This window comes from Pongo abelii, chromosome 20 (genome assembly GCF_028885655.2).
Source record: "Pongo abelii isolate AG06213 chromosome 20, NHGRI_mPonAbe1-v2.0_pri, whole genome shotgun sequence".
In the NCBI taxonomy this organism is placed as follows: domain Eukaryota; kingdom Metazoa; phylum Chordata; class Mammalia; order Primates; family Hominidae; genus Pongo; species Pongo abelii.
In genome coordinates, this window is record NC_072005.2 from 19,571,948 (window position 1) to 19,588,342 (window position 16,395).

At 56.9% G+C, this 16,395-nt stretch overlaps 1 protein-coding gene across 4 annotated transcripts in view; it reads left to right on the top strand.

The window, feature by feature from the left end:
• Positions 1-16,395, top strand: part of MAU2 (MAU2 sister chromatid cohesion factor) — a 37,437-nt gene that overhangs the window by 17,916 nt on the left and 3,126 nt on the right. For 2 of the 4 annotated variants that reach the window (XM_009253030.4, XM_054538765.2), the window contains exons 6-18: positions 1,604-1,631; positions 2,010-2,165; positions 3,292-3,438; positions 3,527-3,617; positions 4,582-4,685; positions 5,595-5,672; positions 6,052-6,117; positions 8,023-8,109; positions 9,641-9,690; positions 9,907-9,984; positions 10,077-10,188; positions 15,129-15,219; positions 16,038-16,165. In XM_009253030.4, the coding sequence (XP_009251305.1) occupies positions 1,604-1,631; positions 2,010-2,165; positions 3,292-3,438; positions 3,527-3,617; positions 4,582-4,685; positions 5,595-5,672; positions 6,052-6,117; positions 8,023-8,109; positions 9,641-9,690; positions 9,907-9,984; positions 10,077-10,188; positions 15,129-15,219; positions 16,038-16,165 (1,216 nt within the window). Of the gene's footprint in view, positions 1-1,603; positions 1,632-2,009; positions 2,166-3,291; positions 3,439-3,526; positions 3,618-4,581; positions 4,686-5,594; positions 5,673-6,051; positions 6,118-8,022; positions 8,114-9,640; positions 9,691-9,906; positions 9,985-10,076; positions 10,189-15,128; positions 15,220-16,037; positions 16,166-16,395 lie in introns of those variants that run through there. The other 2 variants (XM_002828963.6, XR_002912383.3) reach the window with 2 other exon arrangements.

The following is a 16,395-nucleotide window of genomic DNA, read 5'->3' on the forward strand; positions in this document are numbered from 1 at the left end:
GATTGAGCCCGTCCTGGCCAACATGGTGAAACCTGTTTCTACTAAAAATACAAAAATTAGCTGGGCGTGGTGGTGGGTGCCTGTAGGTACTCAGGAGGCTGAGGCAGGAGAATAGCTTGAACCCGGGAGGCAGAGGTTGCAGTGAGCCAAGATCGTGCCACTGTACTCTAGCCTGGCGACAGAGCGAGACTCCATCTCAAAAAAAAAAAAAAAAAAAAAAAATTAGTCACCATGAGGCGCAGGTTTGAGCCTGAGTTCAGGCACCCAAGCCTGCCCACTGGCCCCCACACTGTGTGTCCACCGCCGCGTTTTTTGTTTTTGTTTTTTTTTTTTGTAGAGATAGGGTCTCACCATGTTGCCTAGGCTGGTCTCAAACTTCTGACCTCAAGTGATCTGCCCACCTTGGTCTCCCAAAGTGCTGGGATTATAGGCATGAGCCATTGCACCCAGCCACCTTCTGGGCTTTTCACGTGAGTGCATCTAAGCCATGTAAGAAAAATAAATACAGGCCAGGCGCAGTGGCTGACGCCTATAATCCCAGCACTTTGGGAGGCCGAGGCAGGTGGATCACATGAGGTCAGGAGTTTGAGACCAGCCTGGCCAACATGGTGAAACCCTGTCTCTACTAAAAATATAAAAATTAGCCAGGCATGGCCGGGCGCGGTGGCTCACACCTGTAATCCCAGCACTTTGGGAGGCCAAGGTGGGCAGATCACGAGGTCAGTAGATCGAGACCATCCTGTGAATGGTGAAACCCCGTCTCTACTAAAAATACAAAAAATTAGCTGGGCGTGGTGGCGGGCGCCTGTAGTCCCGGCTACTCAGGAGGCTGAGGCGGGAGAATGGCATGAACCCAGGAGGCAGAGGTCGCAGTGAGCTGAGATCGCGCCACTGCACTCCAGCCTGGGTGACAGAGCGAGACTCCGTCTCAAAAAAAAAAAAAAAATTAGCCAGGCATGGTGCCAGGTGCCTGTAGTCCCAGGTGCTCAGGAGGCTGAGGCAGGAGAATCGCTTGAACCCGGGAAGCATAGGTTGCAGTGAATCGAGATCACACCATTGCACTCCAGCCTGGGCAACAGAGTGAGACTCTAAGAAAAAAATAATAAAAAAAATAAAAACAGGCCGGGCGCAGTGGCTCACACCTGTAATCCCAGCACTTTGGGAGGCCGAGGCAGGCAGATCACGAGGTCAGGAGATCGAGACCATCCTGGCTAACACGGTGAAATTCCATCTCTACTAAAAATACAAAAAATTAGCCAGGTGTGGTGGCGGGTGCCTATAGTCCCAGCTACTCAGGAGGCTGAGGCAGGAGAATGGCGTGAACCTGGGTGGCTGAGTTTGCAGTGAGCCGAGACCACACCACTGCACTCCAGCCTGGGCGACAGAGCGAGACTCCGTCTCAAAAAAAAAATAAATAAAAATAAAAATAAACACAGACACAATAGGATAAAACAGAGCAGTCTTGTACGGGGACTGTTCTCTGTTGTCCACTGAACTGTCCCCTGAGGTGGCATATTAGATCCTGTGAGCCTTGGGGTAGTCACAGTCATCCCAGGAGGCTCCTGGTCCTGCTAGGACCTGACCCCTGCCTCTTCTTTTGCAGGGCGCTGTTCCTCCTCAGCAAGGGGATGGTAAGTTGAGGCTGGGCATGGCTGGATGCAGCTGGTGTTGTGGAGGTGAGGCAGGGCCCCCACAGAGTCTGCTCAGACCCCACCCACTCTCCATGGCATGGCCCCTTAGGCATCCAGACCCTTAGGCACAGTAAGCAGCCTGGAATGTGAGGCCCGGGCCCTGCTGGGTTCAGGAGAGAAACTCAGGCTCCACCCTATGGGATTCATGCTGAGGCAAGAGCCTGGTTAGGAGCTGCCTGGGCTGGGGTTTCAGGCTGGCATTGCCCTCTGGGTTGGTGGCAGCAGTCCCAGGGCAGGTGGGCAGGTGACCCTGTGCTCCCGGTCCCAGGAGGGCCCCTGCAAGCCCTGTACCCTATACCTGCGCCTCTCCCTCCCCAGCTGCTGCTGATGGAGCGAAAGCTGCAGGAGGTGCACCCGCTGCTGACTCTCTGCGGGCAGATCGTGGAGAACTGGCAGGGGAACCCCATCCAGAAGGAGTCGCTGCGTGTCTTTTTCCTGGTGCTCCAGGTCACCCACTATCTGGATGCTGGGCAGGTGTGTGGCGCCTCTCAGGCGGGCTGCTGGTTGTGACCGGTGGATATGGGTGGCACCCAGGCCAATGGGTCTTGGGCTGTGAGGTCAGCTGTGTCGTCGCCTTACCTTGCCACACAGCAGGGCTGTCATACCAGTCCCGGACACACACACTCCTGTCCTGCTCTGCCACGAGTGCTGGCACCTGGGAGCAGGGTCTGTCCTGGCCACCCCACCTCCCTTTGGGAGTACTATGTGTGACATTGCGTACACTCGCTCAGTGTGTGGATGCTCAGAGATTCCAACAGCAGTTCAGGGAATCATGAGAATAAACCACAGAGGTGCTGGGGCGGCACCTACACACAGCAGATGCCCAGGTGGTATCTGTCTGGCCCCCCTGCTGTGGGGTTGAGTAGGGACTGATGTGCTCAGCCATGTCCGAGACTGGACTCATGACCCTGCCGTGGGTGGGGAACGGCTGTGTTTGAGCTCCTTGTCTCTGTGCTTGTGTGACAGTCTTGGCCCTTCAGGGGCTGGGGGCTGCCCTGTGCCACTCAGACCCACCCCGTCATGGTGGGCCACAGGCGAGTCTCCACAGGGCTTGGTAAGGGGGTTGCCCAGTTCATCCATCCATACCCATCGTTGCCCATTGGGTGAAGCACTGCACTCGGCGCATAGGGACACAGAGCAGACTGCAGCCACACTTCCTTCGGGGTGCAAAGGCCGCAGAGACGTCCCTCGGGGCCTCGGGGCGAGATGGACCACAGCGCCTGCCCGATTCCTGGGCCAGGAAACCACCTTCCGCCCCCACAGAGCACAGCTTCCCCCTGCTCTCTCAGGTCTGGCTGCAGGAAGACCAAGTGCAGCTCCAGCAGGGTCTGATAGGCCTCTCCTGGGCCTTGGTGTTGGACCCAACACTGGGCAGTGGACAAGCCTCAGTCCCACAGCTGCCCGCCTGGCTGTGCCCCATGCCCCAAAAGCCTGGCTGATTCATGGGAGTGTGGCAGGGGCGGGTTCATCTTGCAGGAGGTGGCCCTGGCAGAAGGGGAAGGCAGATGCTCCCTAGGGGAAGGAGCAGGGGTAGCTGGGCTGGGCCTGGCTTCCTGAGAGGCCAGGCTCAGGTGGATGCTCGGGTGTGGGTGCTGCACAGGTGAAGAGCGTGAAGCCATGTCTGAAGCAGCTGCAGCAGTGCATCCAGACCATCTCCACACTGCACGATGATGAGATCCTGCCCAGCAACCCCGCTGACCTCTTCCACTGGCTGCCCAAGGAGCACATGTGTGTGCTTGTCTACCTGGTGCGTCCCCACCAGGGCCCGGGCCAGGGCTGGAGGCAGGGAGAGGGAGAGGGCCCTGATAACCCCTGCTGTCTGGTCTTGTCGCCAGGTGACCGTGATGCACTCCATGCAGGCCGGCTACCTGGAGAAGGCGCAGAAGTACACGGACAAGGCCCTCATGCAGCTGGAGAAGCTCAAGAGTAAGTCAGGTGCTCGGCTGGCCACATGGCCACAGCGCCCCCTGGCGGACGGCCTGGCCAGACGCTGGCTGTACCAGGGCCCGGTGACCCTGTGCGACTGCAGCGCCCAGCCGCCCTGCCTGGTGGGTCTCATCACCCCTAGTTGGTAAATGCTGGTGACCAACGTCGGAGCAGAGCAGACAGGCCTGGGGTCGGGGGTACCCCCCTGACTGGTCAGGTCCCTTGTGCCCAATCGTGCTCAGTTGAAACAGGTGGTAGCTGCTTTTCCCAATTATTATCAGTGTTGTGACAGGGGCACTCGGGATGAGGCCAGGATCAGAACTCAGCCCTCACTGACCACCAGCATGTCCTTTGGAGGTCGTGAGTTCTTTCCAGATGCTCAAGTGTCTAATCTATCCAGGGACCTTTGACTAGCACAAACCCAGAGCAGATGTCCCTGGCTGGTGCAGTGTGCCCATTAGTCGGTCTGTTTGCTCCCTTGTGAGTGCTGCTGGGGGAGAAGGCATCAGAGCCAAGGCAGCCCAAAGCCGAATAGGCCCTGTGCTTCTCTTGTTCCCATGTGAGGATGGCTGCTTGGGGCTGTTGGGAGGTGGGGCCCAGCCCAGGTCCCCCTGCCTGACTGCCTGAGGCTCTGCTGCATGGTCTCATGATCCAGGGTGGTTTCCACATTTCCACATTTCTAGAACCTGCCACGTCCACAAGCTCTTGAGCACGTAGGGTGAGGGTGAGAGCCAACCCCTCTTGGAGCACTGTGGGAACCAACCTCTGGCTCCAGCTCCGTCTCCCCACCTGGACAGCAAGACACACTCCTTCACTCAGAGGGCTCAGTGGGGACTAGGGGAGATGACGGGATGGGTGCCTAGCCAGTGTGGCAGGAGACAGGAACGAGGTGGGGGCACGGTGGGCTGGGCGTGGCACCTCCTCTGGCCTCCCCTGCATGCTTACCCCTGACTCTCGCCCATAGTGCTGGACTGCAGCCCCATCTTGTCATCCTTCCAAGTGATCCTGCTGGAGCACATCATCATGTGTCGCCTTGTCACAGGTCACAAGGCCACGGCACTGCAGGAGGTAAGGCTGGAAGCAGGAGGGGCGGGAAGGCCCAGGAGTTTGTTGGGTCTCAGCAGTATCAGACAAGAGACTGAATTCGCCAAGTGCATACTGGCAGGCCAGCCCATCCTGCTGTCTCGCTGTCAGCCAGCATTTTACAGCCCTGCATGGGCACCACTGATCAGAGAATCTCATACAAAAACCAGTGGAGGCCAGGCGCAGTGGCTTACACCTGTCATCCCAGCAGTTTGGGAGGCCAAGGAGGGTGGATCACTTGAGGCCAGGAGTTTGAGACCAGCCTGGCCAACATTGCGAAACCCCGCCTCTACTAAAATTACAAAAATTAGCCGGGTGTGGTGGCAGACACCTGTAATCCCAGTTACTTGAGAGGCTGAGGCAGGAGAATCGCTTGAACCCAGGAGGCAGAGGTTGCAGTGAGCCGAGATCGCACTACTGCACTCCAACCTGGGCAACAGAGTGAGACTCCATCTCAAAAAAAAACCCCAAAAAAACTAATGGGCCATGGCCCAAAAGCTTGCACACCAAGGGGATAGCGCATATGGTCTCTGGGGATTTGGGGGGGTCCTTTGACAGTGATTGTTATACCCCACCCTGCCATTAGGAACACTCTACCCCCAGTACCCACCCTCCTGAGAGGGCTTGGGGGCCCTCAGTAGACTGGAGGTCTTTTACAACCCAGACACCTGTTGGACAGGGTGGAAGAGGCGAGGAACAGACAAGGGTCCCTGTCCACGATGGGATCTGGGCTGCCCTTTGCCCTCATGGTGGACGTGTCTGCTGGGGCTTTGTACCTCAGTTTGGGCAGACAGGACATGGGCTCATCCACCAGCTATGGGGTCTCTCCATTGCTGCTCAGACGCCAGGTCCCAGGTTGCAGTCCTGTGATGGCAGTACACTCTCTCCCGGCAGATCTCCCAGGTCTGCCAGCTGTGCCAGCAATCCCCCCGGCTCTTCTCCAACCATGCAGCACAGCTGCACACATTGCTGGTGAGTAACCCTGTGACAGCACCCCAGGAGAATCCAGAATGTTCTCAGTAAGTAAGTACCTAACCAGATCCAGAACATTCCCAGTGAAGAACCCTCTGACAGCACCCTAATCAGAATCCGGAATGTTCCCATAGGTAATCATATAACCTTCCCAGGCAAGATGCGGAATGCTTCCAGTGAGCATCTTGTCCCACCCCACATTGGCTTGGGTTTGAAAGGTGGGGACAGTGAGCATATTACCTGCCTTGCAGCTGGCTTGGTAGAGCCATTGTCGTACTCCTCCAGGGCAGCCGTGTAGGCCCTGGGCGCACCACATGTGTCTCTGATCTGAGCCCCCTCCCCAGAGGCCAGCCCTGATGACAACACCACCTTCTTCCAGGGCCTGTACTGTGTCTCTGTCAACTGCATGGACAACGCGGAAGCCCAGTTCACCACAGCCCTGCGGGTAAGGTGCCGGCCCTCCTTGCTGCTCGGGGCGGGCCACACTTCTGAGTAAGGAGTCGGGCGTGGTCTGTGATGAGGACAGCAGTCGTGCTAGGTCAGCTATGCAAAGCCGCAGCCCCAGAGGCGATGCACAGTAGTCAGCCCATGCCAGCCTTGGCAGTGACGCACTGTTTATCTGGATAAGGGACAGCTATGGGGCTAGGGGCTTCCTGAGCTGACCCAAGGGCAGACGTGAGGGAGAGGTGCGATGTGTCTGGGGACACCACTTTCATGCCTGAGTGGGAGCTTTTGCGGCACCCACCCCCAAGGCTGGATTGGCTCAAGTGTCAGCTGACGACTCAGAGCCATCCTGGGTTCAGGGCTCCCATGGGGAGTGGTGGAGCTGGGCCATCTCCCAGGTGCTCTTTGGGCAGAGGAGGACTCTTGGTCCTGCTGGGCCGGGGAGGGTGAAGCAGCATCCCAGGCTCCTGGCCTCAGATGGGGGCCCCACCAGGCCCTGGAAGAAGGCTGGTGCCACATCCTCACAGAGCGCGCCAGCCCAGGGCTGGACCATCATGTCCCCATTTCAGCCTCAACCTCCTCACAGGAAATGGAGGCTGTGGACACCTTTTTCCCGGTGGTGCCAGGAAGGGCCCTGAGGAGAGGTGTCAGGGAGCAGAGGCTGCTCTGTCTGCCACTCGGGCAAGGTCACCAGGGAGTCTGTGTGCACCCTGACTGTTGGACAAGGTTCCCCTCCACGGCACCCCACAGGCCTGTGGGTGCTGCCACCCCTGCCACTGGCCTCAGAGATGCACAGGAGCCCTGACATGCAGACAGCATGCTTGGGAGGGAAGGGCCGACTCAGTACCCACTCCTCTTGCCTCCTCACCTCGCTCCCAGGACCCTGGCTCACTCTGACTGCAGCAGGGCCAGGACCCTCCTCGTGGCCCTGCCATCCTGCCGTCTCCGTCTCCATCTCACTCCCCACAAGTGGTTGCTATTGCTGGTTTGGTTCCGCGTCAAAGTTCCCAAGGCCATGTACCCTAAGGAGTCCTCACCCTGAGGCCGAAAGAGAGCCTCTTTTTCATGGCCCACCCAGGAGTGATGGAGCCAGGATGCAACCCCAACCCCCCTAACCCCAAACACATGTGCCTCCTGTGGCCCCGAAACAAACATCCCCCACCTTGCTGCATCTCAGAGCATCTGTGCTTAATTCGGAAGATCCTCTGGGCCTCCTGGGTGTGTGCCAGGAAGGGATCTGTGCAGGTGGGGTCTGTGCTTCCTGGGCTCACTCCACCTCTTGCCCAGCCCCACTGGGAACCAGGGTCTGAGCAGGGCTTGAGCTACATAGATTGGTCCCTCTCTTGACGATCTCATTTCCCAAGAAGAGCCAGGGACCATGGCCCATCCACCACCTGTCATTAGCAGCATTTCTGTCCTCTGACACAGCATCACCTACCTCAAGCGGGGCCTGTGCTGGCCCACTGTGGGACAACAGCTCCCCTCTTCCCCACTTCCCCCTATGAAGAGTGACCCCCGCCTAGGACCAGCCTGTGCCTTGATGGCAGTGGACACCTGGGTCCCACAGGTTGCTGGCTGTGGCCTGGAGGAAGGGTCCACCAGGTCTCAGTCCTGAGAGATAGTGGAAAATGGACCAAAACCCGACATGTTCTGAGGGTAGGATTGGAGTGGCTGGTTTTCCTCTTCTGTGTTCTCTAACTGCCCCGTAACGCAGATGATGGTTTTATAATGAGAAGAAGTAATAGCTGTGTTATCCTTGAGCTTAGGAGGCAAGGCAAGTGTGTTTGAAATGAAAAGAACAAGTCTTTTCCAAAGTAGTCTCCGTGGAGATTGTGGGTGCTCTGACACTGCCACATGGGTCACAGCACCCGACCCAGCCCCCTAATGTCCCCGCCTCCCATTCCAGCTCACCAACCACCAGGAGCTGTGGGCCTTCATCGTCACCAACCTGGCGAGTGTGTATATACGGGAAGGAAATAGACACCAAGAGGTAGTAGGTGACATGCTTCATGTTCGGTATCCTTTCTCTCTGTTCTCTTCTTTTTGGGGAACCAGGGGGTTGTCCTGGGCACCAGCACATCTCAGCAGACCCCAGGGTGTTCACCTTTTGAGGGATGGGCGGCACCCGACACAGGCACACAAGGCGACCCAGAGGTGAATCAGGGGCTGTGGCCGGGGGAGGCCAGGTCTGGGACAAAAACATTCCCATAGCCACAGAACACTTCTCTTTATCACAAACAAACCAAGCTGTATGATTCACACAGACAAGGTCTTACAGCCCAAGGTGTCTGCTCTAGGATGTTGGCCAGGCATTGAGGCTCAGTCCTAAGGGGCAGCAGCCAGAGCACCTTGTCCCCAGGTTGTGCTGATGCCCCTGCAGGGTCAGGGGCACTCACTGGCTGCAGTGTTGGGTGGGGACGCCCAGGGTTGCCCTCACGTGCGCTTCTGAGCCAATGCTTGCTTAAGAGTTAGGTTCCCTCTTCTGTCCCTCTTAGCCCTGGGATCCCCACTCAGCCCTGGGATTCCCCTCAAGCCCTAGGATCCTCCATCAGCCCCGGGATCCCCTCCTCAGCCCTGGGATCCCCCTCAGCTCTGGGATTCCCTCCTCAGCCCTGGGATGCCCACTCAGCCCTGGGATCCCCCTCACCCCTAGGATGTCCCTCAGTTCTAGTATCTCCTTCACCCCTGGGGGTCTACCTCCAAAGTGTATCAGGCCAGGTGCTTGGCTCATACCTGTAATCCCAGCACTTTGGGAAGCAAGGCAGGAGGATCACTTGAGGTCAGGAGTTCAAGACCAGCCTGGGCAACATAGGGAGACCCCCCCCCCCATTTCTACAAAAAAAATTTTTTTAAACCTGGTGTCGGGGTGCAGGCCTGTGGTCCCAACTACTCGGGAGGCTGAGGCAGGAGGATTGCTTGAGCTAGGGAGATTAAGGCTACAGTGAGCCATGATCCAGCCACTGCACTCCAGCCTGGGCGACAGAGCAAGAACCTGTCTCAAAGGAAAAAGAAAGCCCAGCCCTGGCTGGGTCATCTGATGCCATACATGGGCTCGCAGTGTTGAGGAGGAGTTTGACTCCCCTGTGCCTCTGCAGCTAGAGGGCATCTAAATTATCAGTCAGATCACGCCCCCATCAGAGCTTCCCGGGGTCCCTGTACCTCCAGAGAAATCCCACCCACTCACCCCCACAGCCCACAGGGCTCACGGGCCCCAGCCTGCCAACCTACCCACTGCCAGGCCAGCCCCTCAGCATCACTCTGACCATACAAAGGCCTTCTGGACGCTCAGGCCCCTGTCATCTACCACAGGACAGGGTGGCACAGGCAGGGCTGGCTGAGGGCATGGAAATCTTGCCCCCGGCCCTTCTCACCAGAGGCCATTCTTGCTGGTCAGTCACCAGGCTCAGCTTGGAGGCCACAGTCCCTACGGGGGTGTAGAGAAATCCCCATGCACTGCAGTGTGTCTTGGGGACCTTTCTCCTGTGAAGATGCAGAATGGTGCTGACTGGCTCTTTCCCCCCCAGCTCTACAGTCTGTTGGAGAGGATCAACCCGGACCACAGCTTCCCTGTCAGGTGAGCCGCTCCAGGCACCACTCCATGCACGGCCTAGGCACCCTGTGCTCTTTGGTTGGGGCCCCCGACTGCCCCTTGCACCCTGACACCCCACACCCCTCCTCGCAGACAGTCTGCAGCGGGGGCTCTCAGAAATAGCCCCCAGCTGCCCACTGCCGTTTTGTAAACCTGCTTCTCAAAATCGCCACCCTATGTGACACTGCACTCTCCCTGCAGCTCGCACTGCCTCCGAGCAGCCGCCTTCTACGTGCGTGGGCTCTTCTCCTTCTTCCAGGGACGCTACAACGAGGCCAAGTAAGTGTGGGGCAGAGGGTGGCGTGAGGGCCATGCTCAGGGTAGCCCAGGCCCCGTCCTGCAGTTATCAGCGTCCACGTTCTCCTTGTCAGGCGATTTCTGCGGGAAACTCTGAAGATGTCCAATGCTGAGGACCTGAACCGGCTCACAGCCTGCTCCCTCGTGCTCCTGGGCCACATCTTCTATGTGCTGGGAAACCACAGGGTGAGTGCCCTGGCCTGGGCCCCTCGCTTGGGTGACTGTGGGGCTTGGCTGAGGGACAGGAGCCGGCCTGCACCCTAGGGGTGGCATGGCACTGTTCATCCTATGCCCCTCGAAGAGCACGTCTAGGTGGATGCCCTGACTCCCACAGCCTGGGCAGGCAGGGCCAGGGGAGCTGGGCACCCACAGAGGGTGTGGGGGCAGGCAGGAGGCCTGATGGGTGTGGCCTCAGACATTGGGCAGGCAGAGCCCCAGGGCTTGGGGAAGCTGAAGCCAGAACCAAAGGAGCTGCCCTGAGCTACTGGGGATGACGCAGCCACCCCGTGCTATGTGTTGACACCTGAGGGGCAGAGAGGTGCCTCCTCTCAGCCGGACTTCCAAACATATCATCCTTGCCCAGCATACACAGTGTCCTCTCAGGGTACAAGTGGCCCCTGGGATTGGTCCCCACCCAAGGTCAGCTGGTGTCTGGTGGGACTGGCCACCTCAGTCCTTCCTGTCAATTCCTCGACTACTCTCACCCACTGATCTCACGAGGTCTTGAATTTTTTTTTTTTTTTTTTTTTTTTTAAGAAGATATTTTGGGCAGGCACAATGGCTCACGCCTGTAATCCCAGCACTTTGGGAGGCCAAGGTGGGCAGATCACCTGAGGTCAGGAGTTCAAGACCAGCCTAGCCAACATAGTGAAACCCCGTCTCTTACTAAAAATACAAAAATTAGTGGGGCGTGGTAGTGGCCACCTGTAATCCAAGCTACTTGGGAGGCTGAGGCATGAGAATCACTTGAACCCAGGAGGCAGAGGTTGCATTGAACCGAGATCATGCCACTGCACTCCAGCCTGGGCAACAGAGTGAGACTCTGTCTCAGAAAAAAAAAAAAGAAGATATTTTTGGGCCAGGCACGGTGGCTCATGCCTGTAATCCCAGCACTTTGGGAGGCTGAGGTGGGCAGATCACCTAAGGTCAAGAGTTCAAGACCAGCCTGGTCAGCATGGTGAAACCTCATCTCTACTGAAAATACAAAAATTAGCCAGGTGTGGTGGCACACATCTGTACTCCCAGCTATTCTGGAGGCTGAGACAGGAGAATTGCTTGAACCCAGGAGGCAGAGAGGTTGCAGTAAGCCGAGGTCGTGTCATTGTACTCCATCCAGCCTAGGTAAGAGCAAGACTCCATCTCAGAAAAAAAAAAGGCCGGGCGTAGTGGCTCACGCCTGTAATCCCAGCACTTTGGGAGGCCGAGGCTGGCAGATCACGAGGTCAGGAGATCGAGACCATCCTGGCTAACACGGTGAAACCCCGTCTCTACTAAAAATACAAAAAATTAGCCGGGCATGGTGGTGGGCGCCTGTAGTCCCAGCTATTTGGGAGGCTGAGGCAGGAGAATGGCATGAACCGGGAAGGCGGAGCGTGCAGTGAGCTGAGATCCCACCACTGCACTCCAGCCTGGGCGACAGAGCAAGACTCCATCTCAAAAAAAAAAAAGATATTTTTGGCCAGGCACAGTGGCTCATTGCTTGTATCACTTTGGGAGGTGGATGGGGGAGAATCCCTTGATCCCAGGAGTTCAAGACGACCAGCCTGGGCAACTTAGTGAGACCCTCTTTTTATTTTATTTTATTTTATTTTATTTTTTGAGGCTGAGTCTCACTCCATCACCCAAGTTGGAGTGCAGTGGCACAATCTCAGCTCAGCTCGTGGTAACCTTCACCCCCTGCAGGCTCAAGTGATCCTCCCACCTCCGCCTCTCAAGTAGCTGGGGCCACAGGTGTGTGCCACCATGCTCAGCTAATTTTTTTATTTTTGGTAGAGACTGGGTCTCCATGTTACCCAGAGTGGTCTTGAACTCCTGAGCTCAAGCGATCCCCCCACTTCAGCCTCCCAAAGTGCTAGATTATAGCATGACCCACTGTGCCTGGCCCTAGAGATGCTATCTCTTAAAAAAAAAAAGATATTTTCCAGCGAGGCACAGTGGCTCAGGCCTGTAATCCCAACACTTTGGGAGGCAGAGGTGGAAGGATCATTTGAGCACAGGAATTCAATATCAGCCTGACCAACATAGTGAGATCCCATCTCTACAAAAACCAAACAAAAAAATTAGCCGGGTGTGTGGACTCATGCTTGTGGTCCCAGCTAATTGGGAGGCTGAGGTGGGAGGATCACTTGAGCCCAGGAGGTTGAGGCTGCAGTGAGCTATGATCATATTACTGCACCCCAGCCTGGACAACACAGTGAGATCCGTCTCAAAAAAAAAAAAAAAAGAAGTTATTTTTCTAGATTATAAAATATGACATGTTCATAATTAAAAGGCTAAGAAGCAAAACAAAAAAATTGCATGTCTCTGTCATCCATCCCTTCCCACTGCCTATGCCTCCCACGTGGAGGTTTTGCTTGTCAGCCTGTTTGGTAATTTTTTTTTTTTTTTTTTTTTTTTTTTTTTTGAGATGGAGTCTTGCTCTCTTGCCCAGGCTGGAGTGTAGCGGTGTGATCTCGACTCACTGCAACCTCTACCTCCCAGGTTCCACAGATTCTCCTGCCTCAGCCTCCCGAGTAGCTGGGATTACAGTCACGCACCACCACACCTGGCTTATTTTTGTATTTTTAGTAGAAATGGGGTTTCGCCATGTTGGCCAGGCTTGTCTCAAACTCCTGACCTCAGGTGATCTGCCCACTTCGGCCTCCCAAAGTGCTGGGATTACAGACGTGAGCCACCGGGTAATTTTATATTTGCCTTTCTCCACACCTCTGTATTGGAAGCTTTTTTTTTTTTTTCTTAATGGCAATGAGTGTTTTGAAGCCGCATCTACTCTGTAGTCTAACCATTCTCACTGTAGCCATTTCCACAAGACATATAAAGCAGGATGTGTGTCTTGACCTGTAAATTTAGTTTCACGTGATCTGAGGGCTCCCTCAGCGTGGATGCTGTTAACAAACGTGGTGCCCGCCCCATCCCGACACCACAACACACAGACACACAACTGTGTGGTAAGCCTTTGCAGAAGCCAGCGAATGGGCCCTGCAGCTCAGGCCCTGGTGGGCCTTGGCCTCAGCACTGGGGATGCCACCACCCCGTCAAAACCTGTAGCTGGCTCCTTCTAGAATGTGCTATCACCCTGCCCTCAGCCTGTGAGCACAGTGAGGGCTGTATGTCCCCACTGGACAGTGCAGGTGGCCTGGGGGTATGTCAGATGGGGAGGTTAAAGTCACACAGCCCCAGATCGCAGAATCAGGACTGGAACCCAGACCTCACTGGCTCTGATTTGTGTAGAAACCCCTGGAAGCCGCCTGGAGCAGGGCAAGGAGGATTGAGCAGCTGGTTCACTGCCGCTCCTGGCCCATGTTTTAGGTGTTGTGGGGGCGACTTAACAGAGCTCGTTTGGGAATCCCCCTCTGCTCCCTGTGTCCCTGTGCCCTTGTTGGGTGACAGGAGGCTCCCAAAAACTCTCAGACCAAGGTCTTGGCCTTAAGTGACTCCAGATCTCGGGGAGACACAGCCAGACACAGCCAAGCCAGTCCTGTGAGGTCAGGCTGGGGACATCAGGAAGGTGGCAGCCTTGGGGGCCGGGATGGTGTTGGTGCAGGCAGGGCAAGGTTGGCCAGGCAGGGGCTGCCACAGAGATGGGCACCACAGCAGTCAGAGCACAAGTGCTGGAGCAGACGGCTGAATGGCCACAATGGGCTCAGGTGAGGGTCCAGGGGCCCAGAAGAGCTTGGGATGCCCTGTCCTGAGCCTGTTAGGCCAGAGTGTCCACAAAAGCGGGACACCCCCCAGGATCACTCAAGTCTTCAAAACCAGATTCTGTGGGGTACTCCAAGCTGGCACTGGGGGAACCTACCCAAGAGCACTGAAGGAGGACTCTCCTTCCCCAGGCTGCTTTCAGACAGAGGCCCTTGGCTTTCTACAGAGAGCCCAGCCCGGCTCACAATAAGCCAGGCCTAGCGGAGGAGAGCAGTTTTTCTTGCTCTGAGGTTTCAGAAGGGCTTGGTGAATTTTAAAAAGCTCCAAGACCCACCTGGAGCTCACTTTCAAGGTGCAGCTACAGGGCAGCGTGGAGTTGTTGGGCTTTGTGTCTCAGGAGGAGCATCTCTGCACTCTGGAGAAGTATCTGGTGGCGTCAAAGCCAGGTCTCAGGAGTTGGTTTTGGGGATGTGTCCATCTTGGCTTCACAAGTGCTCCCTGAGCTGCCAGGAGCCACCATCTAGGGAATTTTCCAGGCCTTACCTGAACCCCACATCCAGGCTTACAAGGCTTTGGGTCCTCGGCCCAGACAGGGTCAGTCCAGCACTGCTGGTCGCCTGTGTAGCACAGGCTCCTGTCCGCCGGCTCCAGGCCCTTGCCATAGCGACAGGGATGGGCATTTGTGGGCCCTGATGGCTCTTACTGAGCTCTTCCTGCCACATCCTGAGGATGCTAGGGCTGCAACTGGGGTGGCCTTGTGCAGTCACAAAGCAGGGAGTCAGGATTGGAGGATTCTTGCATGCTGGTGCCCCCAGAGCCCCTGCGTGTCTGCGGGGGCCTCCCATGAGAGCCAACTCAATTGTGGAAGACAAACCAGAGGGGCCACTGCCCCTCTCAGAACCTGAAACCTGGAACCCTAAACGAATCTGCATTTCTGATCAGCCCCCATTGTGGGTCTAGGGCTAACTGCCATCAGTGCTTTTTCTCTGCTTGAAAAGGTAGAAGCCCCCAAAGTTGTCCATTGGCCATGCCCCTGTTAGGGCATGAGCCAGAAGTGAGGGCAGTTTGTTTTTCAGTTATACTTCAAAGAGGGCCATTTGAAATGGGCTCTGAGGTAAGCATAGGAGTTCACCAGATGCAGAAGGAGGTCACAACCTGGGCTGGGTTCAGTAGGTGGGTTCCAGGTTATCCCCACCCCAACTTGGGCTGGGTTCGGCAAGTGGGGTCTGGGCTCCTCACTCCCCCTTGCTGCTCTTGGTTGACAGGAGAGTAACAACATGGTGGTGCCCGCCATGCAGCTCGCCAGCAAGATCCCGGACATGTCGGTACAGCTGTGGTCGTCAGCACTGCTGAGAGGTGAGTGCAATGGCCACCCCTCTTCCCCAGCCCCAGCCTGGCCCTCCCCAGAGATCAAGGCTGCTGGTCACGTCCTGCTCAGCCTTAACTCGGACTAGGTCTGCGTGGGCCGCAGCCCCAGTTCTAGCATGGGTAAGGGGTGCTCCTCAGGAGACCCTGGTTGAGGGCAGTGGGTGCATTTGTGGCATCCACTTGACTCGGGGTCTGGTTCAGTCTCTATAGGACCCAGAGGCTGAGACTTGGTGTCTGGTAGACTTGGGCTGTTAGCTGTGGTGCTCTCAGCCTTGCTTCTTCCCAGGAAAGCAGACAGCAGCCATACCTATTGGGTAGGGCTGGCCAGCTTGCTCTGGGAGCAGGGCGGGCACTCAGCGGGTATCAGTGCTGTTACCGCAGCTCCCCCATCTCCAGATTACGAAACTGAGGTCCAGAGACTCGCCTGGGGCCCTGGAGAGGTGACGGGAGACAGGGTACTCCATGTGCAGTAGGCTGCCTGGGGCTGCTGCCTCAGGATGGGCGTTGGGCGTCCTGCCCCAGTGAGCGCCTGTTTGCCTGAGGGCTGGCCATGGGCTCCCTGGAGGGCTGGCGAGAAGCCTGGCATTGGGCTTTCACTGCCCAGCCAGCCCTGTTCTGCCCTATGAGGGCGGCTGGCGCATGGGCTTTGTGATCCCAAGACAGGGCTCAGGTCCAGTGACGTGCCAGGCACCCAGAGATCCACCAGTGCAGCTGGGACTTGACCTTAGGGCTCCATCTGCACTGAGTGAGAGGGCCTGGGCAGTGACAGGGCAAGGCGGGCCCCCATGCTCATGTCCCACTCTCAGACCTGAATAAAGCCTGTGGGAACGCCATGGACGCCCATGAAGCTGCCCAGATGCACCAGAACTTCTCGCAGCAGCTGCTCCAGGACCACATTGAGGCCTGCAGCCTCCCCGAACACAACCTCATCACGGTACGGGTGTGGGTGTTAGGGGACGGGATCAGGACTAGCGGGCTCCCCACCTGCAAGAGGAAGGGGCACCTCGGCTGTATTTCTCTTTGTCCAACAAACTCTAACTCAGCCTCGGGAGATCCTTGATGGGGGAGATGGCCACGGGCACCCCCACCCAAGCAAGGGACACAGGTGCCTCCTCGGGGCCCACTGGACTGGGGCATGGAGAACAGAGTCCCGGCTGTGTGAGC